Here is a 24,113-nt window from a genome sequence, read left to right as displayed (position 1 = left end):
AATTTCCTTGAAAGTGTTTCCTAATTCATGAGATGTCTGTCTGTTTCACATTATTATAATCTTTTAATCACTGCACATCATTTCAGCTTTACCTAATACCAGCCCATCACAGAATTGTGTCAAGGAAGTAAGACCAATTTGCTAGGTTTCTGCTTTCTTCTGTAAGGATATATGGAGCCTTTTGGCATACACTGCACAGCAGTGACTGCTACAAATCATTGGCTAGATTTCTGTCGCTTAAAAAAATAATGACATAACTCACATGTCAATGCAGAATGGAGCAGGAAAAGGCAATCCTTTCCTGTAATGTTCAGAATCACCAAGGGCAGATTATGTGGCTGATTGATTTATGGTAGCTGTGGCACACTGAGCCAGTATGCATTCTGGATTGGCAAATGCATGGGGACACTGAGAAAATACCCTGGACTCCAGGCCAAAGCCAGCCAGGAGCGAACAGGCCAAGCACAACCTCATGCACAGCGTCTCTCCTGGCTAGGACCCAGGCTTCACCCTCCTAGGATTGTATATTTGATGCATGGTGTCAGGAGACCTGCGGGACATTCATTGTAGTGCTGTGACACCGGGCTCCAATCATCAGGTGGGCTTAGGTTCAGATCACGTGGCTTCCACTTACTAACTCTGATATTCAGGCCTCACTGCTTGCAACCTCAGTTTCCTTTTCTGTAAAATGGAGAATAAATAGCATTTACCTTATATTGTCTTGAGAATCAATTAAAATAATGTTTGAAAAGTGGCATCACCTGTCACTGAATCAATTTTTAAAATCCTTAATCCTAACTTTGCCTTTAATCAATTGCAAAACCTTGCACCATTCATTTTATTTCATCGAGTATCATTTATTCACCTGTAAATTATGAATACAAAATAATGAAATTTGGAGAGGTAGGTGAGAATCTCCCAGTTTTTGTGTACTTTGCAATTCTGTGATGTTAATCTGAAAAGTCACAAAGAAAATAATTGATATATTCAAACACATAAAATAAAAACTTGTTTACATAAAAATTATAAACAAAATTAAAAGAAAAAAATTAAACTGAAAAAAGGTCTCAGAGAAAAGAATAGTTAATATCCTTAATATTAGGAAAAGCTCTTAAAAATACAGAAACATTGGTAAAGAAGTAAGAAGAGAGAGTACACTTGGCTAATAAAAAGGAAAATTTGTTCCACTTTACTACTAATAAAAAGAGTACATTGACTTCTGTTTTCCCCCCTATTACAACAATGCATTGAATGCCCACCCTGTACCAGGAGCTGTTCACCAAAGTTTCCCTCGTGGAAATACAGGCAAAACACATTTTCCACATTTTCCACATTTTCTTGCAGTTATGTATGTCTATCTGACTAAGCTGAAAAATGGAACACAAGTGGTAACAATGAAGCTGCTAGCTCAATCTGCCATGATTTCTCTTTTCTCTTGTTTGTTCATTAATGCAGTGTTTTTCAACCTTTTTTGGGCAAAGGCACACTTGTTTCATGAAAAAAATCACGAGGCACACCACCATCAGAAAATGTTAAAAAATTTAACTCTGTGCCTATATTGACTATATATAAAGTAATTCTCTTGAATAGGAATCAAATAAACACAAAGAAAGTATTTTATAATTACTTTATTATGAAATATTAAGTAAACAAAATAGTGAAAAATTATAAAATTCTTGTCTTGTCTGCACCTACGGCACACCAGGCAACATCTCGCGGCACACTAGTGTGCCGCGGAACAGCGGTTGAAAAACGCTGCATTAATGGGTAAAAAAACAGCCAAGGATTCTGAGGCCTAAGACAATGCTGAGCTGATGGAAAGAGATTCGGTCCCTGGATGCCTACATGACTGTGTGGAGCAGAATAGCCCTACCAACGCACATTAGACAGTCGACTGAACAAAAAACTTTTTGTTGCGTTAGGCCATTGAAATTCTGGGATGGTTTGTTGCAGCAGTTAGCCTATCCTAACTAAGTATCAAATTAGGAAGGATTTTATAATGCTAACACTATTGTCTAAGGTTCTGTTTAATCCAGTACATGTGGGATTTTAGGTAGATCAGCTCTTTGAAAAAAAAAACACAACCTATGTATAAAGGACCTTAAATAGTCATACCTTTTGGCTTAGTGATTTTATTTTTAAGAATTTATCCTAAGGAACTAAGTGAGAAGCACTTAATTTGTATAAATTCTTTTATACAAACATGTTCATCACAGATTCCAACAATAAGGGAATTTATTAGGTATATTATTTGGTTTCCATGGGATGAACTGTTATTAAAAATGTTTCTGAATATTACTAATAAGATGTTGACGTTTTAAAGTTTAAACAGAATGTAAGACTGTATATGTGATTTTGTTTATGTAGACATATATGTAAAACATGCAGATAATATGTGTAAGTATTCTGTATAGAATAAAGACCAGAAGGAAGAACACCAAAGCATTTTGTAGAGGTTAATTTAGATTGTGACTTTATGAGTAAATATAGCTTTCTTATTTATCTTTTTACGGTTTTCAATTTTTTCTCAATAAACAAGTATAATTTTGTAGACAAATTATTTTCCTAAAAGGATACCACATTAGCTCTGTTCCACCTAGTCCTGAAATCTCACCTAGACCTATTTTGCAGATGAATGTGATATTTACGATATTTACTCTCTCTATGAGGTTGTTCTTTTAGTGTTAGTGCACTTGGAACACTCTCCTTTCATAACATATGTGTGTGTGTGTGTGTGTGTGTGTGTGTGTGTGTGTGTGTTCATGTGTGCGGGCACAGATGTACTCAGGTGCTTGCCAGAGCGGCAGTAAACCATCTGTAGGGGGCAGGACCTGGGCCTTGTGTCAGAAGAAAGGGAAGGTAGACCAGTAAGGAGGGTAGCTTAGGCTGAGCCAAAGTTGCCTTTAATGCCATGGCCACCTGCCTCTGACCAAAGTGGCTATTGAGTGAACAGGTTTTGGGATCTTGGAGAGGCCTTGGTGGCACACCAGAAAAACTGTGGTTCCCATGCTGTGGTCCTCTGATCATGTTTCCTTTGAAAACTGAAAATCCAGGCTTTCTAACTGCTTGTGGCAGAGGAGGCTGGGAGAGGTTGCATCTGAGTGGGAGGAAGGCTGAGTGTGTATCTGATTGGCTTTGATTCCTAGGTAGAGGGGCCTGCATCCCAACAGCTGTTTGCCTGTTTTAAGAGTCCAGCAGAAATGATCTTAATGATATTAATTTCGGAAACAATTAGCAGTTACCTACACAGAAGAGTAAAGCAGCTGTTCAAATCCTGGACTGGGCGGCACCAGCCCCTTCAAAACACAGCATACTCAGCTTTAAGAGAAGGCCCTCTAAGCGAGATGAATGTCAGTTCTGTCTGTCATCGCAGAACACCTGCAGCACCCAGGCGCTGCTCTCGGCAGCAGGAACATAGAAATTAGTCTTTGAAGGGAGTCTTGACTCTTGTAATCCCATGTTACGGGGAGGAAAGACAAGCATAAATCATCATAATATACAATTGCTATATTGTAATTCTCCATATGAGACTTACACAGAAGTACAGAAATTTAACCAAGTTTATCAAATACTGTAAATCAATGACTAAGTAATATTGGGGAAGAGAAAGGGCTCTTACTCCAATGAGTGCCTCCCTTTGGTCTGCAGAATCATGTCACTTGAAATGGAAAAAGCAACTGTGCAGAAGCAGGAACAACTGGCTCATTTATTTTAAATATCTTACTTGCCTGATACTTCTGCCCTTAAAGGTTTTCCTTCGTTACCTGGGAAATGCCTTTTAGACTGAAAACAAATATAAATTCCAGCAATGTTAATGACCATGAAAATGATGCAATTTGTATTGAAGTCCTTAACTAATCTGTGTGGATTACCTAATTTCTCCAGGTAAGAAAGAAGTCAGGTGTTCCTTTAATAATGAGTAGAGGAACCACTTGTAATGGGTAAGCTTGAAGGTATGGGGAGTTTTAATAGATCTCAACTTTTTTTCCTTAATTCAGACTCTGTAGGTGTTCATGTTGCTGTGGGCAAACCAGCAAGTTTGTGGTGTGGAGATTCAATGGGAAGAAATTAACTCTTTGGCTGAGTTTGAATGTGACCTGGAAATGGGCTCTGCATGAGGGTTCAGCAAAGACCCAGAGCAGAGGGAATGTTAGGTTAGCTTCCACCCAAGGCCCAGCAGGAGGAGGCTGGAAATGTGACAGCTTGGCTCTAAGGTCAGCTTCCCCAGTGCACAACTACCTGGGGCAGAATTTCCTGAAAGTCTATGGCTAGTGATGCTGGCCATCAGATGGCTCCTGTCAGACCTTCCCTGGAGGTAGCACATATCTGAGGTGGCTTAGCATATTTTCCATCTGGTCCGAGGACAGGCTGTAAACATTGCTGAATCAGCAATAACAGACAGAGAGTAATCAGACATGGACTCTGCTTTCTAAGGAGTTATAGTACTAGAGACCTATACCATCCATCCTTTAGTCATCCCTCCATTCATCTATCCACACATTAATTCATCAGACTTCCATTGCATGGCCACCTGTACCAGGCACAGTTGAATAAAGGTGTAAAGCTGAGAAAACATAGCCCCGGTCTTGAGAAGCTTCCTGTCCAGTGAGGGACAAGCATACACAAAGTATGTTTAGTTATGTTAAAAGAGAAGGTGCTCCCTTTTAAGCTTCTAGACTAGGGGTGTCGAACTCAATCAGAGAAGGGGCCAAAATCTAAAATCCAGCCTAAATCACGGGCCGAATGGTTTACTGAACAGTCATAAACTGTCATTGTGTTGGAAACGCAGTGGAGTGCAGTGATGACAGCGTGGTGCGGGCCACATTGCAAGGCCTGGCGGGACGGATTTGGCCCGCGGGCCTTGTGTTTGACACATGTGTTCTAGACCCTACCCTGTACCTCCATTGTTGGCTGAGCATTTGCCCGTGATAGTGTTCATGATGACTATTTAAAGGGTATCCCTCCCTTTGTTCTTCCTGCTCTGGATAATCGTTTCATTTTAAGTGGGGCATACCGTCAAGAAATAAGATCACCTCTTTTCTGCCTTTTTTTTTTTTTCTGCCTGCTTTTCTTGGCAGCCTTCTCCCTTTTCCAGCCAAAGTCCTTTCTCCAGATCCTTCATGTCTTCTCAGTGTAGGGGAGCAAGAGACACCCTGCATGCATGCACATTCTTCTCCATGGACCTCACCTCTGGACAGTGCAGGACAGCCTCCCCCCCCCCCCCCCCCCGCCCCCCCCCTGTTCCACTTTCCAGCTTGCTCCTCTTTGGCTCACTGGGTGATGGTGGCTTCTTGGTCCTCTACCCTCTGTTATTCATTCACACTGTGCTCTTTCTTTACTAGAGAGTTTGTTCATTCAAAAACACACAGGTCCCTCAATTAAAAAAAAAAAGAATATTTTTATTAATTTCAGAGAGAAAGAGATAGAAACATCAATGATAAGAGAGAATCATTGGCTGCCTCCTGCACACCTTCAGTGGGGATCGGGCCTGTAACCAGGGCATGTGCACTGACCTGGAATTCATCCATGACATACTGGTTCATAGGTCAATGCTAAATCACTGAGCCATGCCAGTCGGGCCCTCATTTTCTTTTGAAGGTTTCGGAAGCCTTTGTTTTCCCCCAAACCTCATCTCTCAGCCAGCTATTATTTATTCCCTGTGCCTAAGATGCCAGCTCACATTCTTCTAATCCCTAAAGCCTGCCTGGTCCATGGAGGCATTCCCAAGCCCACGAGGTAACCTGTACAGGGTCCAGAGGATTGGGTCTGGAGTCACAATGCCTGGGTGTGAAGCTCACCAGTGCAACCACTTACTAGCTGTGGGACATGGGAAAATCCACTAACCTTTTTTGTGCCTCACTTTTCTCCTTTGTGACCTGGGGCCGCACTCATTATCTACTTCGTAAAGTTGTTATGAGGTTAGATGAGCTGGCAAATACTGTCTGAAGTGCAGTGACCAGTGTGTAGCAAGAATAAGGATATGCTACCTGTAAAGTCTGCTGGGCTACTTACTGCCTTGGAATGTTGGGGCTCCACTTTGCCTGTACCAGACATTGGGCACCAGTCTGAAGTAATTTATCATTGTTAAAGAAATAGTCACTTGTGTATTTTTGCTTGTTTGTTTATTGGTCTGCCTCAATAGGAGTATAAATAAGCTCATCAAAGGCAGGGGACCCTCACTCCTGACATATTGAGTGTCTTGCATGAAGCCAAACCCAGTAGGCACTGAATGTTCATTCACTGGTGACCTGATTGCCCCACATACACTCAAGGACCTCAGGAGGACTGGGGCCGGCCATGTAGGGGTCACGGGGCCACTCTGCTGTGTTGTGACTTGAAGATATCATGCATTGAGGCCTGTAAAGTTTCTTTTTCTCCAAACCAGTATTGAAGATGACACGTGTGGAAAGACCTGCACCAGCAACCCTTGTTTTGGTCATTTAAGGCAGCCCTGCTTGCATGGGGTAGAAAACAGTGTCAGAGGATGGCGAAGTGCTCTGGCTATCTGAGATTGAATTGTGACTCTCACACTATTAGCTGGGTGACTTTGGAAAGGTTAGTTAACTCCTTCTTGCCTCCATTTCCCAATGGTGTGTCCTTCAGGGGTTGTGAGAATAAAGTGGGTTACTATGTATAAAGCACTTAGACTCCATCTGATGCTCGGTAATCACGCATAGACTTTGCTAGTTTCCTCAGCCTCCTCATTATTATTATTTGAAACAGTAGGTTCTTAAATCACTCATCTTGGTTCTACTTTGCTTAGGTGATGCTCATGGCATAATAGACAGTCATCCTGAAAGGTTTAGTCTCCCAGCAAATCTATGGGATAGCACCCACCTACTCATGATCCTTTACTAGGTGGAAGCCAGTGAATCTAACAGAGTGAAAAGAAGACCAACTCTGGTGTTGGTGGTCTGTGTGTAGTCACAGCCCTACCCTTTGCCCACCATGTGGCTTCAGTTTTGCTGTGAGGATTAAATAGCTATTGGTGCTTAGTAAAAGGTGATAACTGACTCTTCTCTTCGTTTTTCTTATGATGGAGCACAAGGGCCGGTTAGACACACTCTGATGCTGGGAGCCACCATCTGGTGCTTTGTTCACAGATAGCTGGAATGTCAGCTTGGGGGAGCTACAAACTGGGCCAGGGTTCTGTGAGAAAGTTTGGGTAAATGGCAGAGAATGCGCTGATAGTATTAGTAACAGAGAATGGGGCAGGATGCAGGCCCCATGTGGATGCTTCTTGTCTGTCAGAACCCTCAGAGGTGGCATTCACAGAGGACAGGCAAGTTCTGAGGTTCACCCTCATAATGTGATAATGGATGATGATTTGGGGTCTGGAACTGCCTCCCTCTGAAATCTCTGGTCCTCATTCTTGTGTTGGGGATTCACTGTCTCCCATTGCGATTAGGGCTTTTGTTAGTCTGGGTGGTTGCTTTACCTTGTGGGACTTCCAGGAAAAGAAGCTAGAGTGTAGGTGGGAGGGAGGTGGATCTTGCCCTGTAGTTGGGATGTGGCTTCAAGGAGGTCTTTCTGAACCAGATATGGGAGGCTAAGCAGATCATTCTTTTCTGAAATCAACCTAAAACCAGGAACTCTGGGCGGGAGAGAGGGGGCAGGGATACACTCAGAGGTGGGGCTGTGGATAAGGAGCAGCAGCGTAGCACCACAGTCTGGCATCTTCTGGGGCCAGGGAGCCACTGTCTTCCCTGGGTTGGATCTGTGGTGGCCCCTCTCTCTGTCCCTGCTGCTGTGAGCCTCAAACCTTCCTGCCACTTCTACCCAGTGTGTAGGGACTGCGATGTTGTCCTAAACCAAATCAGGTGATTGGTCAGCTTCCTGTAATATCCTATGGAAAGAAGAGAAGGTGGGGAGCATATGCTGTAAAAGAAACTAGTTTGTTAGATGTTTTGTTCACTGCCAAGAAGGGTTATAAATCAGCAGGCGCAAATCTCAAAAGGCGGACTCAGTGCTGTTGATGGCATGTTGACTCAGTCTGCTTGGTCTGCTCCATGCAATGTTGCCTGGGGAATTTTCGGGAGACCTCACTTTCATCAGGTCCCTCCCTGCTCCAGAACCTACAATGGCTCTTTCTTTCCCATCTCATCCTAACTTCTCCTAGGGTCACCTTTCAGGGACTTGGGGAGGGCTTCACCTATCTTCACAATTTTATTCCCCCAGCCACAGAATCATTCACTGCCTTCTGGGTTCCAGAGCCAGGGCTTTAAACTTCCTGACAGCCACAGTAAGAAATATATCCTTACTATGTGTGGTAAACACTGGTGTTTTCCTCTCTCTCTCTCTCTCTCTCTCTCTCTCTCTCTCTCTCTCTCTCTCTCTAATCTTTTCTATTTAATTAAAAAAGTGTGACCAACAAGGTTGATTTCATGATAGACTAATGGGTGGTGACCCACAGTTTGAAAAGCAGAGCCAACTTAACACAATACTAGTCACGAAGGCACAAGTTAACATGGAGGAAATGGAAGAACTGATAGAAACTCTCCAGGGGCAATTGTATCAGGAGAAAAAATGGATTCACCAAATCTGACAAACAGTTGGTCCCAAAATATTCTAGAGTAGTGGCCTCCCCAATTTTTTTTGATTGTACACCTCATCAGTGAAAAATGTTTACATGTAGCCCTAACTGGTTTGGCTCAGTGGCAAGAGCATCAGCTTGTGGACTGAAGGGCTCAGGATTTGATTCCAGTCAAGGACATTTACGTGGGTTGCAGGCTAGACTCCTAGTCCTGGTCAGGGCATGTCTGAAGGCAACCAATCAATGTGTTTCTCTCACATCGATGTTTCAATGTGTTTCTCTCACATCTCTCTCTCTCTCTTTCTCTCTCAACCTCTCTCTCTCTCTCTCTCTCTCTCTCTCTCTCTCTCTCTCTCTCTCTCTCTCTCTCTCTCTCTCTCTCTCTCTCAAAATCAATGGAAAAATATCCTCAGGTGAGTATTAATAATATATATATATATGTATGTTTGAGTGTATAACTTCAATGTATGTTTGGTTATTTTTTTAACCTATCAGTGTATTATGTGAGCTTATAAAACATACATTCAAAATATAAATTTTGGAGAAACCAAGATGGTGGCATAGGTAAACACCTGAAATTGTTGCCTTGCACAACCACTTCAAAATTACAACTAAAAGACAAAACTAATATCATCCGGAACCACAGGAAGGCTGGCTGACTGGAAATTCTACAACTAGAAGGAAAGAGAAAATCACACTGAGACTCATAGGAGGTGCGGAAGTAAAGTTCAGAGGTACGGAGACGCGCACGGAAAGGGCTGGCAACTGAGTATGCAGTTGTCTTTTTCAATGGGGAGGGAGACACAAGCTCCCAACTGCTTTGTACTCCAGTTCCAGGTGAGACTCTGGGGATCCAGACTCATATAGGGAGAAACTGGACTGTCTGGAATTGGAAGGAACTCAAGGGTGGCTTTCTCTCAGAGGTGCTTGCAGGGCTTATCGAGGGACACTGAGATCCGGGGGCCTCTTAGGGCAGAACTGAGGATCAGTCATAGCTATTTGCTTGGTCCTATTGATTCCCCTGAGACACCCTCCCCTCCCCACACCAAGCTGTGCACAGAGGCTTTTGCATATGAATAGCCTAGCCTAACAAACTGCAGCTGGGTCAGAAAGCCATAAAACATTGAAAATAAGGCTCAAGGCCCCACAGCAGCTTTCATTGCTTCACAGCTGGGCCACATCTGGACACCTCCAAACTCCAAACAAAGAAGAGGAATCTGTAGCTCCTGCTGGGTGGCCTCAGGCAGAGGCTAAATTTGCACCTCCTTTGAGATCCAAAGAGGCAGTGTACCCAGTGGTCAGACAGGAGCATTCAGATTACAATTCCTCAGATCCATAAGGGATACACTCAAGAGGCAGATTCAGTGAACACCAAAGACCCATTGAAGCAAGTCTTGCCCCATAAGGGTGTCTTCAGCATAGAAGTTCTCCCACACAGCTTATTCTCATAGCAAATTGGGCTGGAAGTCAATTCCTCCCAATGATATCAACAATAATCAAGGTTTAAACTACAACAAGACTGTGCACACAGCCCACAAAGGGATGCACCAAGAGTGTTCACCTCAGGTAATTGGGGAGACTGAGTCACTGGGCCCTATAGGACACCTACCACACAAAGCCACTCTATCAACACAGGGAAGCAGCCAAAATGTGGAGGCAAAGGAACAGATCACAAATGAAAGAAATGGAGGAAAACCAATGACTGGATATAGAGTTCGAAACCACGGTTATTAGGTTTTTCAAGAGTCTTCTAGAAACCTCTGAGAAATTTATCAAGACCCTCAAGAATATGAAAAAGGACCAACTAGCATTCACTGACTGAAATAAAGAATAATATACAGAGATCCAATTGCAGACTAGAGGATTGCAAGAATCAAGTTAAAATTTTGAAATATGAAGCAAAAAACACCCAACTGGAAAAGCAAAAAGAAAAAGGAACCCCAAAATTTGAAGATAGTGTAAGGAGCCTCTGGGATAACTTCAAGCATACCAACATCAGAATTATGGGGGTGCCAGAAGAAGAGAGAGAGCAAGATACTGAAAACCTATTAGAAGAAATAATGACAGAAAACTTTCCCTACCTGGTGAAAGAAATAGACTTACAAGTCCAGGAAGCGTACAGAACCCCAAACAAAAGGAATCCAAAGAGGACCACACCAAGACACATCACAATCAAAATGCCAAGAGCAAAAGACAAAAAAAAAGAGAATTTTAAAAGCAGCAAGAGAAAAACAGTTTCCTACAAGGGAGTACCCATATGATTGTCAGCTGATTTCTCAGCACAAACTTCTATGCAGGCCAGAAGGGAGTGGCAAGAAATATTCAAAGTGATGAACAGCAAGAACCTACAACCAAGATTACTCTACCCAGTAAATCTATCATTCAGAATTGAAGGTCAGATAAAGAACTTTACAGATAAGAAAAAGCTAAAGGAATTTATCACTGCCAAACCAGTATTATATGAAATGCTGAAGGGTATTCTTTAAGAAGAGGAAGAAGAAGAAAAGGGTTAAAGATAAAAATTATGAACAAGTACATATCTATCAACAAGTGAATCTAAAAATCAAGTGAATAAAAAGTCTGATGAACAGAATAAATGGTGGATATAATAGAATCAAGGGCATAGAAAGATTGACAATTCTCAGGAGGAAAGGGGTGTGGAGGGTGTGGGAAGAGACTGAACAAAAATTGTACACCTATAGATGAGGACAGTGTGGGGGGTGGAGGGGAGTGAAGGAAGAAGGTGGGGTGGGAACCGGGTGGAGGGGAGCTATGGGAAGAAAATAATAATCTGAACAATAAAGATTTATTTTATAAAAAATGCCCCCCCAAAAAACAAAAACAAACAACACCAAAACATAAATTTTAAAAGGATGAGCTAAAGATGAAAGAGACCATATTTCATAATGACATGTTACTCATAATAGCTTCATTTTATTATCAGCAAATATCTGAAGGCAAAATACAGATAGAGGACAAGGTTTGTGGTTTCAGCAGCAGTTCTAAATCAGTTTTCAAATTGTTTTGGTAATTTCAGATGTTGTTCTGGTTGTCTTGTCAGATTTGGGAAACATTGCTTTATATCACATCCTCTATCCTTAACATTGCTTTTTCTTTCCTGTCAAAACCAAAAAGCTCTGCTAGCACCTCCTTTGGCTGCCTCCCTCCTCCAGAAATGTGGAGGTAGTCATCTTTGACACCTCTCTTTTCCTTGTCCCCTCAACCATTTATTTACCATAGTCTGGTAAATATGGGATCAACTCTTCCCACATTCTCTTTTGATTCCCAAGTTCCCACCACCGGGGCTCCATCTTCCTCCCAGTCATTACAGGAGTTTACACTTCAGATCCTCTCTCGCTGGACTGCCCCCGGTCCCTTCACCTGTCTCCTCCTTGCCCCAGGATGAAGGTTACTTCCCTCATTGCCCAGTATACTTTCTGAGGCTCTTTGGACCTTTTTTCATGGCTCTTATCACAATTTCATTTTTAAACTTATTATATTTAAGTTTGTTTAAAGTATATAGCCCCCTAGTATGTAGATTATAAATTCCTTGAAGGCAGGGACTATACCTGCGCGCTCACTCTCTCTCTCTCTCTCTCTCTTTCTCTCTCTCTCTCTCTCTCTCTTTCCCCCTCCCCGTGTGTGTATGTGTGTGTGTGTGTGTGTGTGTGTTTGTGTGTGTGTGCATGTGTGTGATGCAGCCTCAAAAAATAATTAATACAGCAACTCTATGAAGTAGTTCCAAACAGTATCTCCATTTTACAGATGAAAAAAATTGAAAGACAAACGGTTAATTGCCAAAAGGTCACTAGGTTAATATGCTGGTATCAGACCCAGGTCTTTCGATTGCAGTGTGAACACTTACCAGCTGCTCTAAGTTATTCACTGGTAACCTGCATAGGCTAAGGGCTCATCTTAAGTCCCACCATCCTTGCTGATGCCCCACCAGCCCTCTACAGTGAGTCTCTTTGTGTTGAATTAGTTTGATTAGTATTCAAGGTCTCCATATAACAATATTTATCCTATGCTATTCTGAATAACTTCATCTTTTCCCCCAGATAATTCCAGTCCCTAAATCTCACTCACCTAAGGTATATTGTAAAGTGAGACCCTTCATTGACTCATTCTTCTCTTGAATCCCTTGGCAAGGACCTGGGGACTCCACATACTGAGTAAATAATTACTATTAGTTGATTGTCATCAGGAGGGTGACAAAGATTTCATCTGACTCCCAAGTTAAATCCCGTCTTTGCACATACATGCTCCCCAGCCAAGAGCAAGACCGGATTCAGAGAAGTTCTAACTGTTCCATTTTGCGCTTGTTGGCTTTCTTCCTGGTGGATTTCAATTTCTGGCTGAAACCCAATAATTTAAGGGTCTTCATTACCATGAGTAATTTCATGAGTTGCTGATGGCTAATTAGGGGTGATTATGGTTAAGAGGCTCTACTTTCTTACTAACCCTCAGAAAAAACTGATGGTCACTTTTAAAATCTTGATTATTTTCTCTTGTAAATGGAATTTTCTGGTCTCATAGCTGTCTTTTCTTAAGTGCTCATAACTTACCTTCCCATCTTCCCTTTCTTGTGAGAAGGAAATGTAAAGTCCTAGGAAGAATTTGGAAATGAGTGATTTTGCAAAACTCTTGCTTTATTAGAGGGGACCCCTTGGCACACCTAGAAATCTTGTTCATTTATTTGTCTTTCTCTGAAAAAAGGTGCAGGAGGATAGGAGGCTGGCCATGATTTTACTTCCCAACACCCATCACATTTCAACCAAACCTCCCATCCTGGGCTTTCTGAGGCTTTTCATAAAGTTTGAAAGTGTTGGATCACTTGAAATGTAGAAATTCTGTTTAGTGAAGGATTCTAAATAAAGTAGGGGAAGGAGTGTTAGCTTCCTGATTTTACTATGATAACACATTTTAAGTGTTGCTTCACCTCTTCTTGCATGAGTATCATCAGAGCTACTTTTTATTGACTATAACTTTGTGTCAGGCACTGGGCCAATGTCCACTCACTTAATTCTCACAATTACTTGAAGTAGTTTTTAGGCAGTGTTTTGAAAGTTTCATTAAGTTATAATTCATATACCATACTTCACCAATTTAAAAGTGTATAATTCAGTGGTTTTTAGTATATTCACAGGGCTGTGCAGCCATCACCACAATCTAATATTAAAACATTTTTGTCATCCCAAGAGGAAACATTGTACCCTCCCATGAGCACCATCCAACCACCAGATGGTGGCAACCACTAATGTACTTTCTGTCTCTATAGATATGCTTATTCTGGACAATTGTTATGAATGGAATCATACAATATATGATCTTTGTGGCTTGCTTCTTTTATTTAGGATAATGTTTTCAAGGTTCATCTTTGTTGGAGCATGTGTTAGTATGTCATTTCTTTGTGTTGTATTTTTACCCACTTCTGAGGTTAACTCTGGTCCCAACCACAGCCCCACCCCTTGCTATCCACCTCTTACTCAAAGGAAACAGTTACATCCAGGAGCATAAGAAGGGCAGTTGTGCATTAGGGAAACCAAAACACAGAGGCAAAATGACTTCCCTGTGGTTAAGTAGCTTTCAACAGATGTGGCTAAATTTCCAATGCAGGCTTGCCTAATGCCAGTTTGGCTATGAGTTTAGTCTGTGTTGTCCACTGATGGTTGTTAGTGCCAATCACTGCCAATAGGAATCCCCAATTATGAATGCAATGAAGAAGGAAACTATTTTTCAGTACACAACAGCACCACTGTGATACAGTATGGCTGTGAGAACAGCAGGGCTGTGAGCAGCTCTGGGCCAGTCCTCTGTCTGGCTAGACATCTGCTCATCTCCTTCTGGTCTGCTATGCTCCATTCTTGTCTGCTTTGCAGTGCTGTGCTCTGCTCCACTCTGTTCCAGTGAGACATCTTTGGTGGTTCAGCTCAGCCAGGGAAATGCAATTTTTAGTCTTGGGTGGAAAGGGAAGTGTGCTTCCAGAGCCAGAGGGGAGCTGGCTTATACAACAGAAGTCCTAGCTCCTAGTCCCTGATTGGTCTGTTCTCATGCAAATGAAGCCTCCAAATCCTCAGTTTGATTGGTCCAAAAGGCTCTATCCTGCTTGGTCAGAATAGAGCTTTTCTGGTTTGTTGAATCTGCATATCTCTGATTGAATGGGGAAAGCCTCAGTCCTATTGGCTGAAATTAGAGTCCAGGAATTCTTTCATCAAGGGCTGGCTCAGATGGCAGAAACACAATGCAGGCTTCACCATGAAGTGCAATTTGCATAAGAGGCTCCTGTGTAGAAATGGCTACTAGGTTCTGTTTTTGTTGTTTGTTTATTTGGTTTTTAATTTGAGCCAAGTTAGCCACAGGGAGCTTTTCTTAGTAGATATCTTCTTTCTCGGAGTCCTCAGAGATCATCATTGATAGGTATTTATTGGACATCTTGTGTGTATTAGTCACTGTGCTGAATGTCCTGCAAGTTTGGTACCTCATATTAATACACAATTAAACTTCAGCTGGGAAATCTGGTAATGATAACTGGTCAGTGGAATTTGTGTTCACATGTCTTCCATTGATCACTTCTGGTTTCATTGGCTTACTTGCAGAATTGTAGCCTGAGGAATTTTCCTAAGCACCATGCTAAAAATAGCATTATTGTTCCTTCCATAGGAGTTTGAATACCACTCCCACCTGCAGAAAATTAGCAACATCTCCCAAGAGGCCTTGCTTTTTCCCTGGACCCTGGCATCATGGTTTCCAATTTTATGGGGTTTCTCAGGTAAGTGGAGAACCTTTTAAAAAGAGAATAAGGAACCAGATCAATTAAGTCAAAATCTGCTCAAAACATCTATGATTTTTACCTGTACTTTAAAAAATCTGATCCTAATATCAACCATGCTAGATAAGTGGAACAAACACTAGAATCTCTAATTTGCAGAACAGAAACCAGTGCTCAGAGTCCTCAACCTCTGTGTCACATTCCTTTAGTGCAGAGTCAGAAAAAAAGCTCTGTGCTCAGGAATTGTAGTTCTTGTTATTGAGGTTATTTTCAAACTTTAAGCTAATAGACCTTTTTAAAAATTCTTTAATCAAAATGTTATGTAAAATCCTTTGTAATGAAAGCCTAGGAGGTGTCACACCTTCACACGACACCCTTGTGGGATGTCATCGCAAGATGGCCACCTCAAGATGGCCGCCAAAGAGATGGCTGCCACAAAGTGGCCACCACAAAGACGGCCATCACAAGATGGATAACAGGGAAGGGCAGTTGTGGATGATCAGGCAAGTAGGGGAGGGAAGTTGTGGGCAACCAAGCCTGCAGGGGAGAGCAGTTGGGGGCGACCAGGCCAGCAGGGGAGTGGTTAGGGGCAATAAGGCAGGCAGGCAGGCAGGTTAGGAATCATCAGTCCTGGATTGTGAGAGGGATCCCAGATTGGAGAGGGGGCAAGCCCCACTGAGGGGCACACCCCACCCCGATGCACAAATTTTGTGCATGGGGCCTCTAGTCTCAATATATAAAGTAACCAATGGCACTAGTTCATTAAGATAAATTTATTTTAGCCCTGGTCAGTGTGGCTCATTGTTATTGGGTGTCATTCCATACTCCAAAAGGTTGAGGTTTGATTCCTGCTCAGGGCACATACCCAGGTTGCATGTTCCATCCCTGGTAGGGTACATACAGGAGGCAACAGATAGATCTTTCTCTCTCTCTCTCTCTCTCTCTCTCTCTCTCTCTCTCTCTCTCTCTCTCTTTCTCTCTCTCTCTTCTTTCTTCTCTCTCTAAAATCAATGATAAAACAGATCCTTTGGTGCTTGGGTGAGGATAAAAAAAAAAAAGAAAGATAAATTTATTTTCCAGTTCAACTTTGTGTAATATTTACACATTATGGGGTCATTGAGTCTGTTTTGGTAAACACTAAAATTTGAACTCAGGATTTATGGCTGATAGCTGGTACATAAGCCGCATCACCTGTTTGATTTTACACTTGTTTTAGCTGCATAGTGTTAAGGAAATCTTGATCCGTACAGGTAAATAATTGCAATTAGTAACATTTTTTTTTCTTTTGCTAAAACTCATCTTGCAATTTTAGGATATTCTTTAGATTAATTGATCCAGAATCTAGAAAGATGGGAAGGAAGAACCTTCTGTTTCAAAGTTGAATCACAAAGGATATTGTGTAACACCCCATAACTATTCATTATTGTGGAGGGACTACAGGAAAGTAAAATGGTTTATAATATGCTATTACGTATGATGGCACCACACACGATTGCCCAACCAGTGCTTGAGCATTTGCCTGGCAGGTGCCCTTAGGCCCAGGCCTGGTGTTTAATTGAGGGCAGTAGTGCGTGTGTGTGCACTGTAGTCTATAGTTGCTTGTATAATTACATGAATAGACATGTGCAAGCCTGAAGTTCAAAGACCTGTGCAGAGCTATAACTTTCTTCATCAATGATATTCACATGTATGTCAGAAACAGTTAGAGGCCTCTGCAAAATCCAGCCATTAACAGGGCAGCCCAAGTTCAAGTTTTATGGTCTCTGCAGGGTTAATTTTTGGCATTTAATTTAATTTTGCATATGTGTATTTTTAAGCAATAGTTTAAAAAATAATTTAAAAGATATTTGAAGATATGCACTATATGTGCATTTGATGGAAGCTCCATCACACTGATGTAAAACACAGGCCACATGGAGATCTCAGCCTCATTGAATATAGTATCTAAGTGGGCACAGAGAAGTGGTGTCACGGTCACATACTAAACTGGATTGAAAAGAGCAGCAGGTGACCAACACTGGGCTCACCATGTGGTAAAAAAGTGTAAAATCTGGCTGTTACCAGAAAAGCCCTTAAAAGTACTGAGGACCTACACAATTGTGGCCACCAGGCTACACAGGAAGGGCTTTACTTGGGAAAAATCCCCTTTTGCAAATAATTTTTCTTTTTTTTTTCTCTTATAAATTTTATTTTGCAGCATAAACAAACATAATAACATATACCCAAATATATTCAGTGTACATTGTTAGCACAAAAGTGAAAATGCTGCATTGTAAATTAGTAGGTACTAAATATAATTCAGGAAAATTTTTCAGGGAGCTTGTGAGAAAGGCAACTTTTCCTCCCTCCCTCCCTCCCTCCCTCCCTCCCTCCCTTCCTTCCCTCCCTCCCTCCCTTCCTTCCTTCCTTCCTCTCTCTCTCTCTCTCTCTCTCTCTCTCTCTCTCTCTCTCTCTCTCTCTCTCTCTCTCTCTCCCTCTCTCTCTCTTATTGTTTGAAGGATTGCAAATAGTAGTACATATGTCTCCTTTCCTTCCTCCCCCCTTAACCTCCCCCCCACCACATATACCTTCACTCCCTCCCCCCCCTGTGTCTTATATCCATTGGTTATGTTTGTATGCATGCATACAAGTCCTTCGGTTGATCTCTTACAGCCCCCCCCCCCCAACCTCCCTTGCCTTCCCACTATAGTTCTTTATCTCTATAACTATTTTTCCCCCATTTCTTTTCTTTGAAAAATCTTGCAACTGCAGACTAGAAATAAACATAATAATAAAAACGTTTGAGTTCCAATTTCAGTGTCCAACAGTTCTGGGACCCAGTTTCAATGTCAAATAGTTACTTATGTGTACATGTCAGCAATGGTATCTGGATAGTCTTAGGCAACCCTGCTACCGGTTCTCAACCTGTGGGTTGCGACACAGGTTGAGAACTGCTGCTGTAGAGCCTAAGACCATAGGGAAACACCAATATTTACATTACAATTCATGACAGTAGCAAAATTACAGTTATGAATTTGCAACAAAAATAATTTTATGGTTGGGGTTACCACAACATGAGGAACTGCATTAAAGGGTTGTGGCATTAGGAAGGTTGAGAACCACTACTCTAGATCCATGTAAACTGGGATGGACGGTGTGGGGTGATGGACAGACAGCACACAACCCTCCACACCCAACAAAAAACAAATGTAGAGTGTCTTTTGTTTAAATACTTCTCAAAATATTCTGGGGAAAAAGGGCTATGGTTACTTTAAGAATAAGAGGTCAAAAATGGCAGATGAAAAACACATATTTAGGCCTTTTTAATATTTATCAAGGCAACCAAATGGGTAAAGATCCATTGGAGAAGCTGGCGGATTTCTCTGCCTATAGAGAAAACAGGTCAAAATTAGAAGTTAGCTGCCAAGAAAATCCCTCAGAGGAAAAAAAAAACATTTAAAGGGATTCACAATTCTGATATATAGAGATTTAGTTTAAAAATCCCTGATCAGTTTTGGCCAAGTCACAGAAAAGCATAAAGTCGGCTTCTTCCTGATTAAAAGAGACAGGTAAGTCCTGAGTACTAATGTAGCAAGTACTCAGGGCTTTTCTGTCCCTACTTCTCACTCAGAGTCTGTAGTAATAAAAAAGAATCACAGTGAAACCCAGTAGCAGAAGAAATGTAAGATTTAAATTGTTAATGGAACTGGTTAGTGGGCTGTCACTGAACCTTGGACCAGATCTGGATGCCATGCAAAATGTAGAGTAAGTAAAATCCTTTTGGACCAAAAGTTGGTCAAGGTTAGATTAAAAAAATGTTCCTTAATCTTTTCCAAGTTAGAGAGGAAGAGGTAATAAGTGATGAGAAGTGTTTATATTTCTGAAGACGTGCTCCAAATTGTGCACCTTGTTCTTTGTATGCACAGCTACATCCTATGTGCTTGTTCAGTGACTGAATTGAAGGAAACAGTTTCTCCCCAGAAGTTCTTCGACAAGCGATGATGACTGCCTACCATGGGCAGCGAGCTGGGTCAGTTAGAGCCAGTCTGCTTGTTCGGGACTCTTGCTTTACCTGGTGGAGTGCTTTAGTGTGATTGATATATTTTATGTTTGAAATGAAAACACAGAAGAAGAAAAAAAAAACTATGAAAATGCCAAATGATTGTTAAATTTTCAGGAAATAAAGTTGATTCAGTGATTCTTATTTTGAATGGTAGTTTTTTGAAGAAATGCAGACATAATTAGAAAGATTACAGAGTTAGTTGGTGATTTTTATAGATTTTTATGGGGAGTTCTGGATCATTTTAAGTGTTGTACAGATTGATGGCCCTAGGTCAAGTGTCTGGCTTTAGTTTTCTGAAACTTAAAGGCTTTTCTTTTCCTTGATATACATTTCAGTGAGTAATATTACTGTAATGCCTGTCAGCTACTTTGCTTAGAAATACAACTAAAATAGATTGAGGAAATGAGAAAGAGAAAGGTGGGTGATGTTCTTCAGGCAACTGAAAAAGATCCTGAATACAGAAAGGAAGAAAGTGGGTAAAGAAAGTGTGTTTGTATGTGTGACAAAGAGAATGCCCAAAATAGTAATACTTGACTCAACGTGAGAACTGAGATTCCCCTCAGTGGTAAAGAAATATATATATATATAAAAAACCCTAATAGGCAAATAGACAATACAGTAGAACAATCTAACAACTGGTGGCTATGACATGTGCTGACCATCAGGGGGCACACATGGAACATGAGGGGTGTGGCAGCAGGTGGCAGAGTGCAGAATATAGCGGTCTTTGTTGGCTGTGGCGGGATGGTGGAGCAGGTGAGCTGGGGCACCAGACCAAGGCAGGGTACCAGTTGCTGTCATTGGGGTGAGCTTCTGGTGGTTACTGAAAATTCTTTGCCCCTGTGTGCCGCAGTCCTGTCTGGCACTTGCGCCTGCTGCTAGAGCCCTTCAGTTCGCACCCGCTGCTGGTGTTGGAGCCACCACTTGCACCTGCTGCCAGCACCCAGCGCTGGCCCCGATTGCTCAGTGCCGTCAGTGAGTTTGAGCAGGGCTGCTGGCCTGGATCACCCCTCAGGGCTACTCCACCTCCCCCTGCTCCTGAGGGGCAATCATGGCCAGCAGCCACCTCTTGTACCCACTGCAGGTGCTGGTCTCAATCACTCCATGTCATCACCAGGTGCAAGTGGGGCCAGTGCTGTCAGCATATGGGAGTGGTGGCGGTAGGAGCAGGACTGCCTGCAGACAGAAGACTGGGGCCTGCAGTGGGAGGGGCCATGTGAGGTGCGGAGCATGGGCTGAGACACACCCCTTTGCCCACTACAACCTGAAGGCCCACAGTTCCTTGCAAGGTGCACAAATTCATGCACTGGGCCCCTAGTATGTGAGAATTGGGAAGGACCATGGTGTCATTCAGTGTCCTTATGCCAGTGACCAAGGAATGGGAGGAGGAGAGGAAGGGAATGAAGAAGATGAGAAAGAAGAGGAGGAGGAGGGTGAGAAGGGAGAAGAGGAGGGTCATACATATTCAACCTCATGGTGTTAATAGGCAGGGACAGTTGGTGTAGTCCACATCTAAACTGCTGCCCAGTTGATGCTTAATAAATATTTGTTGAATATTACATGAATAAATTAATAATTATCTTTTATGTAAAAGGAGTAAAATAGAAAATTTTTCTTTTCTGACCAGGATCATTAATTATAAAATAGGTTAAAGCAGAAAATAATATAAATTATGCACACACACACACACACCTTTAACCATTTATTTTTTACTTAAAACACATGTGCATTCAATCACCGGTTTTTGTATGTGAGGGCTTTTCTTTGAACATGAACCCCTGATTGTCTCTCCTGCACAAACCATACCCATAAGCATTATCTAAAAATTTGGATTTCTTTAAAGTGGAATGAAAATTTAAAGACATTTGCAAAGCAATCTGAGTACAGAATGATTCTAGAGTTTTATTATTCTTGCCCTAATCATTTATAGTTGTCTCATCTACACCCAATTTGCCAGTAGTTTTTTTTTTTTTTTTCTTGGCTACTTTCCTTTAATGAATCTTTACAAAACATTCAGCTTCATTTTGTAGAAACAACTAACAACTTCTCTTAATTTTTGCACTCTATTTCATGGGTCTGTGTGTTATTTGAATATTTTATGTAATCACAAAGAAACTGGCATAAACAGTTATAGGACCATGATAAATGCTCTATAAACACAAGTCATCTGGTGAGAGCAGACGAACACAAGTGTATCAGCAAGGACCTGCTGGAATGTGTTCTGGAAAGCCAAGTAGAAGCCATCTGAATGGTAGGCATGGAGGCCAGGAGGAAATAAAGTTGTTTTTTGGAAGACTGCCCTGGCAAACCCTTTCCTGTAAAACGATGGCAGGGATTCGGACAGTATTAATTTTTTGTTATGCTTAGCACAGCCCTTGACCTGGACCATGTCCTCATCACTTTGACTGTGGGATTTGTTAGAACATTCTGTACCAAAAGGGTTCAATGGAGTAAAGGTGTGATCATTGGGCTACCTATTCCTTACATATCCAAGCAGATTATAGACCTCAGTTTACACTGACCTCCTGGGATGAGGACCAATGAGTCCAACTTATAGAAATCCTCCTTTTAGGATTGTGTTCCTTTTCCCAGTTCTTCTATTTTTTATGACAGAATTCTGGATGCACTTAGAAAACACTTTGTTGATGAAAAGTGTCTGCCACAGCAGCACTTTCATTTCTTTAGTGGTCGATACCTCCTCTCTCTTTCACCCCTCTTCATTCTACCCTGCCATTCTTTGATTCACTTGCTATTTATTATTCCTGAGTGCAGACTCTGCTGAGTGCTCTGCTAGCTGCAAAGATGTATCAGAAATGTTTTCTCGAGAACAGGGAAATTTACCAAAGGATGTTATGCCCAGAAAAGCTATGCGGGACAGAACACCTTACTTTTCCAGAGGCCCTGCCTGGTCCAGAAAACAGAAATGGCTGCAAGAATGGATAAGCTGGAAATAAGCAATAAAAACCAATATGCAGAATAGGTGTCCCAAAGTCCATGGTTTAAAATTGAAGTATTTACCTCCCAAAAGCCAGGCAGGTATTTCTCCAGAGTCTGTATGGTCTTGGTTTGGCTAATATTGGTTGTCTAAAGGATTCCAAGGCCAACCCGAAAAGAGATGATTAGGAGTACACAGGCTCATCCACAGTCCAGGAGGCAATGCTTGACAGCAGGGAGGTAACTGCAAAGGCTCTCAACCTTTCTGCTCCAAGGCCACAACCTTAGGCTACGCAGGTTGGTAGATATACACACTGGTCACCCATCTAAAAAAGGTTACTTAAGCTTAGCATATGTTGTATGAGAAAGCAGAGGGAATAAATAGAATGATTTTTCGTTCAAGGTTGAAGTTTAAATGGTTAGTTTCAATTGTTTTAAAACTTCTAATGTTCTCTAGGAGGCTGGATAAACGAGATTTTATTGCATTCACTCATTTTCTGATTATTTTTGCAAGCAGTGACAGAAAGTAAAACAAGATGTGTGAAGCCACAGTCTTATAAGACTGGGGAAGAAAATTGATGTGCTCAAATGCGAATACTTGGTTTAAAATGTGTTGTTTCCTAATGAGGCCCCAGAGCATAGTGGTTAAAGCTTCAGGCCAAGGATCTGACTGCTGGCATGGGAATTAGGCTTTTCCCTTCAGTAAATGATGTAGCTTCTTTGTGCCTCAATTTCCTCACCTATAAAATGGGTATAATGAAAGTACCTGATGGGATGGTAGTAGATTAAATGAAATAATACTACTTGTAAGAATTGACATTGGTGCTAACCATCAAGTATCGTTAACCAATATCATTGCTTTTTTTTTTTTTTTTTTTTTTACTTTTAACTGCTGTCTGAGGAAGGCACATGATTGAGCTGAGGATGTAAAATGCATGCTTACCAAACTTTTTTAATCTCCAGAGTGCAGTATGTACAGATTTCATGTCAGTGTTAAGATTTTGGCTCTCATTTGTTTAGGTTGGTATACTTTTGTTAGTGATCAGGTTGTTCCCTGAATATTTCTTGGGTTGTATTAACTAAAGAAGAAAAGAAGTTAAGATTTTTTTCTGTGTTCCTTGTTTTGTGACTTGACATGCTCAAGTGGAGTGGAAGGAATTGAGGTCAGGGGCTGTGGCATGACCCACCTCCCTGGGGCTGAGGACTGTGGAATGGGTGTGGGCAGGTGAGCCAAGGCAAACGCAGAAGTCTAGAGCCCCAGTTCCATAATGCAAATCTCGTACCAAATTTCAATGAGAATCATTTTCTACACGAGGAGATGAAATGATGGCATATGTAAACTCTAGAACAACACTGGGGAGATGGCTTCTTTTTTTTCCTTCTTTCTTTTCTGATTGGTGTGGAATTCTCCTACAGGGTGAATCAGAACGTTTTGGTAGGAATGTGACTTCCCCCACTGCTCAGAGGAAACTGATTTGTTTGCCAAAGGCCCTGGTAGCCTTCAGTCTGTCAAAACGTTGCAAACTGGGAGCAGTTGCCAAAGCAAACTATCAAAGTGAAATAACACACGAGCTGCACATGCACACAGACACACACATGCTCTCACATTCCCTGAGCATTAATTTCAAATTGGGTCAGGAGGAACAAGGATTTGGGCTAGATTGTTGGTGTGTTGAAAAGGTGTGGGCACAGCTACAGACTACCTTTGCAGGGTCGGGTATCCTGAAACAGAGTCTATGAGCAGGGGTGGGAAATTTACGGCCCTTGGTGGAATTTCTTCTGGCCCCTAGGGTTATATATGGCTAGAGTTGTTGCTATTGCAGCAAAAGAATAAT

At 41.8% G+C, this 24,113-nt stretch overlaps 1 protein-coding gene across 3 annotated transcripts in view; it reads left to right on the top strand.

Moving 5' to 3' along the window:
• The window catches only part of THSD4 (thrombospondin type 1 domain containing 4), a 701,089-nt gene that overhangs the window by 13,109 nt on the left and 663,867 nt on the right, over positions 1–24,113 (top strand). For 2 of the 3 annotated variants that reach the window (XR_006742686.1, XM_036457096.2), the window contains exon 2: positions 15,194–15,302. The exons of the other annotated variant lie outside the window; for it this stretch is intronic. Coding sequence is in view for 1 of the 2 variants with exons in the window: in XM_036457096.2 (XP_036312989.1) it covers positions 15,274–15,302 (29 nt within the window). In the remaining variant the exon portion in view is untranslated. The remainder of the gene's footprint in view (positions 1–15,193; positions 15,303–24,113) is intronic. 3 annotated transcript variants of the gene reach the window in all.

This window comes from Pipistrellus kuhlii, unplaced genomic scaffold, assembly GCF_014108245.1.
Source record: "Pipistrellus kuhlii isolate mPipKuh1 unplaced genomic scaffold, mPipKuh1.p scaffold_m20_p_1, whole genome shotgun sequence".
NCBI classification, from domain to species: Eukaryota; Metazoa; Chordata; class Mammalia; order Chiroptera; family Vespertilionidae; genus Pipistrellus; species Pipistrellus kuhlii.
The sequence above is the reverse complement of the archived record's forward strand: the minus strand, read 5'-3'. Positions and strand labels throughout refer to the sequence as shown.